The 6,741-nt window shown below is 36.3% G+C and overlaps 1 protein-coding gene across 1 annotated transcript; it reads right to left on the reverse strand.

Annotated features, from left to right (window-relative positions):
* Positions 1-291: 291 nt before the first annotated feature.
* Positions 292-6,089, reverse strand: LOC140942485 (uncharacterized). Its single transcript, XM_073391395.1, has 7 exons — positions 5,932-6,089; positions 4,172-4,413; positions 3,962-4,076; positions 3,227-3,352; positions 2,363-2,396; positions 1,766-1,907; positions 292-1,056 (listed from the first exon to the last, which is right to left on the reverse strand). Exons 1-7 carry the CDS (start codon positions 6,008-6,010, stop codon positions 541-543), a joined length of 1,254 nt encoding a protein of 417 aa, XP_073247496.1. The 5' UTR covers positions 6,011-6,089; the 3' UTR covers positions 292-540.
* Between the last annotated feature and the right edge of the window lie 652 nt (positions 6,090-6,741).

Here is a 6,741-nt window from a genome sequence, read left to right on the forward strand (position 1 = left end):
TGGTTCTTGCTCGAATAAGTTACTTTAAGTCCCAAGAACTAAGCTTAAGTCTTACGGTGATCGAAGATTTTCTATTGCAGGACCTAAATTATGGAACAGCATACCAGCACCTTTAAGAAATGCCAATTCCTTGAATTCCTTCAAGGAATTTATTTAATTTGCATACTTATATATGTGGTCGTTAGATTTTCTGAGTTATAGATATATTTATGCCCCTGGACAGTTATTTTTTATATCAGTATTACCAATTATTTTTATTCCTATTGTTGTAATTTATTTGTATGGATAGAAGGACAAATAATCCGAGCACTTCTACTTTTATACACACCAAGAACCGCACTATAATCTTATTGGTCAAACAAACACTGGTTGTCTGTTCATATGCCTCAACATAAAAAAACGTTAGGTCTAGACGTGTATATTGTTTGTCTATAACTTAAGTTACTTCTACTCATCATCATAACTATGAGTTTTCGTTAAAAGGATTGTGTATAACATATTCCCACTACTCGTTCAAACATATGCAAAGGAGCATTGTTCTCACTGCACCAGGATATACCCCATTGTCTTGATGCTCAGTCTTTTTCGTTTGTGGTTATCCAAATTTCCACATGTATTGCCCCTATCATCGAAGTTCCCTCCACTTCCAAACCCCAATCTGGAGTTACATTCATAGCAGTCATTTTTATCGTTGCCGAGAATACCGATTCTTGTTTTGGACCGTTTATTCAAGCTACACTGTGCATTGAACCCTTCCTTTTTACATTTAAGCTGCAATGAGGCATTAGAGCCAATCAGCGACATCCACTTGTCACGACCCAGTGAGGTGTTACGGTATTTCCCATCAGCGATCAGAGAGTACAAGGAGTTCGCCTGCTTGTGAATGACAATAAAATTGATCTCGTTTTTGATTTTCATACCGAGGCAGATCTTGGTGAAGGACGTGTTCCAGTAGGAGGGTAGTTTAGCCTCCTGTGAGTCAAACCCAGTCTTCCCTCCGTCAAGATTGAATGTTTTGCTGTTGTTCCAGAGGTAGGAATTGTAGTGAAAAGTTTGCTGTCAGAGAAAAATGGGAAAAATTGTATAGGAATGAAAATTGAGAAGAAAAATGGCCCTGTTACTTTTAAGAACGGGCTCTTTATTAATGCCCGGTTTTAAATACTGATATTGGGCTTAGGATAAAATAGGCAACAAAAATTCAAGCCTATAGAATAATCCAAAGTGTTAAGTGGAAGAGTTACATGGAGTTACAAGAGGCTTCTGCTCCAACCAACGTTTTGTCAAGCGCTTTTTTAAGCGTGAGAATTAAGGGGATTGAACTAAGATAAATGCATTATAACTGGCAACAATGTCTGACTCATTGTTTGCCGGTCACGGTTACATATTCATTTTGAGCTGAACCCGCTATTCACCGTATTACAATGCCCTCTCTTTTTGCTATGTTTATCAGATTGCCGATATCAGGTTTAGTAAAATGCCTCTAATCCTTTTCAGATAACTGATAATAAGTTATTTTATTTCCTTCTGGAGCGAATAAGTTGTCAATAGAGGGAAATGTACCGTTCGGTTACCTTAGGAAGGAGTAGAAATCAACTAATAGGCCGAAAAAGAAATCCAAAAGCAACCATTCTCCCTTGAAAAATATCCCATTCACGCATTCAAAAGAATATCTGTCATAAACACAGCTGTTATTAGCAGAATATCGGGAACAATTTTCATTTGGTAAGCTTTATTTGATGAGATTAGTACTTGAATCTGAAGGTACCTTAGTACCATCAGTCTTCATGACCAGAGTCCATGCTCCATTTCCACATGTTTCATTTTCAGAAGAAGAAACGGTCATGTGACAGTAAGCCTTAATGACCCTATTTCCCATTATCAGTGGGTAGGATTTGCTCTCATTTGATCTGAAAAGAAATTTATTATAAGTACTTGTTAATGGAAATTTCGGCATAGCATGCTTAAACCGCAAAGCTATTGCCTCAAACGGGCCGAGCAGCACCTCACTGAAACGCTCACACAATTGGCTGAGAAAACAATAGAAACGGTGACATAAGAATGTCCCTATCCCCTGAAAACAAAAGGAAATATTGTTTTAGTCGACCACTGAAATCAGACGTTAATGTGAGGTACTGGACTACTGCCTCAAACGCGCAATCCTTTATCATAAAAAAACGGTAGGTTAAGCCACTTATTTACCGTACTTTCATTTGTCACATTAGCCCCTTTTAGTTTAATTTCTTTTATTTAGTTTTCTTTTCATTTTTCTTTTCTTTCTTTGTTATAAATCAAGAGTCAACATGTGGCTACAAATGTATCGGATGGCTAAACATTTTAAAAAGATATGTAACCTTTAACTCACATTTTCTTGTCAAATATGTCTTTACACGAAAAAGCTGTATTGCAAAACAAAATAAAAAAACTGAATCATGCACTGAATTGTCACAGTTTCTGTTAAATGTTCATATAGGTTGGGTTAAGCCAAGCTTTCTTCAGTTTGCTGAAATGGCTTATCTTCAATGCACCTTGAAATACGTAAAATGATAAATTGGTATTCTTGTTTTACCATAACATTAAATTCAGTATTTTAAAATGTTACATTTTCGCTAACTTCCCCTCCCCCCCCCCTCAAAAAAAGGGGGGAGTCGTAAAAATGCTGGTCAAGATATCAATGGATAGATAGAATATTTATTTAAACTGACTTACAACAATAACACACTGGTGCTAGTTTGAACGAGCTAAAACTATTGAAGCCAAATACTAAATACAAAATGCCTAAAATACAATATAAAACTAATATAAAATAAAATTGAGCTGCATAAAAGATATGATGACGACTGCATAACCCCAAAGTCAATTTTGAATATTAGGTTTTTAAAGAAACTAAGTTCCTAAGATAATCTAACATTATCTTTAGGAGAATTCCTTAATTTAAGGCCTAAATATCTGTAATCGATTTTAGTCCATATGATGTTGTCTTATATTTGGGAAGAGACAAAATTGATATGCGACCCCCTACAACCATTTGGTACATAGATAGGCCTCGTATGGGACGGTTGCTCGCTCCGTTTTATCTTCTCCTGGAAATGATCTCCAATTATAGTGTACTTCTTTTCCCATATTGCTAACAAACTGAATATAACCGCGACTGTTTCTGAGTCATATTACTGTAGTTCTTATTGACTTTAAGTTTTAAGTAAGGTTATAAGGACATCTACAAACTCACCTGGTTCACAATTCTTTCCATCTCCGTAATATCCCGGACGACAAGTGCAGTTGTATCCTCCCTTGGTATTATTGCAGTAAGCATTGGCACCGCAGTTGTGAGTATTTCTTGCGCATTCGTCTATGTCTATAAAAACAGATTATAATCAGTCCACCTGATGGTTATATTAATCATAAGAAACTCGTGAAAACACAGTTTATGATCAACCCATGGCCAGTCAGAAGAAATACTCGCAAAAAGCATTGTTGGCAGAAACCTTTTGATATGAGACAAACTCTAAGTACCTATTCTAGGAAATATTTAAAAAGCAGAGGACTCAGGTTAAAAATTGCCACATACCAGCATTTCCGGCTCAATTCTAATTCGATCCGAAATGTCGTAGCCGATAGTAAATAAAGAGCCACTTTGTGGATACAAAGAAAGTTCGAAACATTCATTTGTTTTATCTATTTATTTTTATTTCATGAGGCATTCAAAGGGACACCATACTAATACATACATGAAAACTATAAAAAATATATTCTTAACTTAAACTGAGTTGAAATTGAACTAATTAAAACTTGAAATTGTCGGGATATTTGTGAAAAATCGCTTCAAAACGGCGTAAGAAAGTTATGCCTTTCAGTCTTAAATATCGAAGATTATTTTGTGCGAAATTCCATGATCGTACTTGCAAGAAGCGTGGAAAAATTCTGGTAAATCGAAATTGTCCATTGCTTGCTATAACTTACGTACCGTTCTCGCAATGCTCCCCGTCAAATCCAACAGGACACAAACAGCGGTAGCCTTTACCGGTAAAACCGGTTTGACAGGTTGCTTTGTTCTTGCAAGGTTTATTCGCACATCCGTTCTGGGACACGAAAAGAAAACATACATCCAGCAATACTTCCTTAATGGTAACCTGACTGTAAGCTTATTTCCTTCAAGTAAACTGATAATTTGTACCTTAGCTCCATAGTATATATAATCAGGATCTGTCTCCTTATTTCCCTCTCCTTCTCTTAAAGTGGAATTATTCAGCTCACATTTTCTTGTGACTTTGTTAAAGTTGTAACTGACGCAGTTTGGTTCCATGTAGCACAAAGTCCGGCAGGATCTTTCACCAGTGACGTCAACAGTACGAATCACGTGATTTTTGAGGCGCTTTCCATCAACAGTGTGGTAGAACTGTAGCTGGCGACAGGTGCCTGAAAGAAACGAAAATTAATGAGTGCTGATCATGAAAATAGCTTGACTTTCATTAGACAAGACCTACTGTACATATAACGAAAGATTTCTCCAGGTTTTATTCAATCCAGAGCTTACTGTTTCAGCTTTTAACGAATCTCAAAATAACCCCCAGCAACAAACCACTCAAAGGAAATTTCACCAATTTCACCAAGACGCAACTAAACAACCTAATGTCAAACAGGAAATTTAACTTCAACGACAAAAACAAGCAATATCGTAAATTATTCCCACGGCACTCCTAGTTGCATGATAACAAAAAAGTAATTAGCCGGAAACTGGTGCCGGCAATATCAAAAAGGGTTCCAATGCCAATTTTTAACTGATTACTGGCCACAAATTTGAGACTAGCTAAACTTTGAATGGTAATTAAGGATAAAAAGATATCGATTTTTAGCTAGGAGTACTATCATTGGAGTTCCCTCTCACTTTCATTACGCCTTTTTTTTGGCTTCTGTATAAGGCGTTTTTATTTGTCGGTCTATGTCAGTCTTGCTGACCTCTTCCAACAACTTTATTTCTGTGACTGTAAATACGCATTGTTTGAGTTTAAATATCGACTGACTCAATTCTCCATTGATTGTGACCCATTCCAGGACAGGAGTGAATCGAGCGAAAACAAATAGCACTGCACGCTGATCACCGATCTGAAACTGATCTAATTATTCGAAAACACTTATTTATATCCCTTATAAAACCCTTCCCGATTCAGAAGTGCTTCTTCCCTTCTCATATTTATCTCAACTTCCTCGTAAATCCTTAAGCTCAATAAGTATAAGCGTGATTCATATGTGGTTGGTATCTTTAAAAAAAAAACTCAGGAGACCAAAATTGCCAATTAAGTATCACTTCAATGACTAAAAAGAACAACGTTCCAAATAAACACTATGAGCACATTATGAGCCACAAATTTCTCTTTCACTGTCACAAGCAATCAGGAGTTGAATATGTTTTCCTTATTTCTAAATACATAGCATTTGACTAAAGTTTGACTAATAGTTGTAAGAGCGTAACACACGAGAGCCAACATTTTAATAAAATAAGTTCTTAAAACGTAGGTATAATAAAATGACCTTGTTTGTTAACCTTTTTAAGTCTATAAAGAACTGGCATAGAATCATTTGTGAGACTTAAACCGGCCTATCCTAAACATTCTTAGCTGGCAATAACATGTCTTTAGTGTATTATTTTTAATGTAGGCTAGAACGTATATAGCGGAGTAACTATAAATAATTAAATATATTATTTTAGCATAGACCTGTCCTGTCATGTTTACTTTGAAACCTTTTATAACAGGTTAAGCCCATAGATTAGTGAATATGAAAAAGTGATAAATCTGCAAATTACTTAGTGGCAATTTGTTTTTCTATTGCTTATATTTAATTTTTGTTTTAAACAAGGTACTCTTAACTGCTTAAATTGTACCAAGTTTCTTATTGAGAGTCAGGGAACCATCAGATAGGTCTGACAAAACTAACCTCCACTTGGACTGCAAAATTGCCCGTGAACCGGACAGAACAACTTGATTGTAAACCATAAGAAACAAAGAAAGAACATGACGAAAAAATGAAAACACTTTCGTCTGGAGGCTTGATAGAACTGTGCACACCTCGAAACAGCTCCTGTTATTACATCAACCTGCTGACAAGGGTCTTTAAACAAATTATTTATCAGTGGGAGTTGCCTCTCAGGTTTTGACCAATCAGCTCACACCTACAGCTCCAGGAGTAAAAGCAGAAAAAATGAATAATGAATAACGGGTTTTAAAAGAAAATGAATAATGAATAAATTATTTGCAGTTAGAAAATTTGACATTTTGATTGCCAACGGGAATAATAAATTACTGTTCAATGCACCCGTTGATACAGTTCCATCAAAATACTTTAACCTTTGTCACGCGGCGGCCATCAGTTGTCCCAAGAGATTTAAAAAGCTTTGTTTATGCACGTCTAGCCTCGTTCTCTCTAAGAGAACGAGGACTTACAAAGCTTTTTAAATCTCCTGAGACAAAATGGCCGCCGCGTGACAAAGGTCTGTACATTTCAATTCACCACTTTAAAAACGACAGGGAAACAAACTGAACAGAGTTAACTTTCGCAAAGACTTCTGGGACTGTTACTATAGGGACAGGAGAAAAGATTGGCCAATAGCTGACTGGCGCGTCTCCAGTAACGATTTCAGAAACAACTGCGGGATGCATTTCGGCCTTAGTTCTCTTCTCGTTTCTAAAGCGCCGTATGAACACTTGCATAGGTCAATTAGTAAATACATGTACTTCTCTCCCCCAA

This window comes from Porites lutea, chromosome 7 (assembly GCF_958299795.1).
Source record: "Porites lutea chromosome 7, jaPorLute2.1, whole genome shotgun sequence".
In the NCBI taxonomy this organism is placed as follows: domain Eukaryota; kingdom Metazoa; phylum Cnidaria; class Anthozoa; order Scleractinia; family Poritidae; genus Porites; species Porites lutea.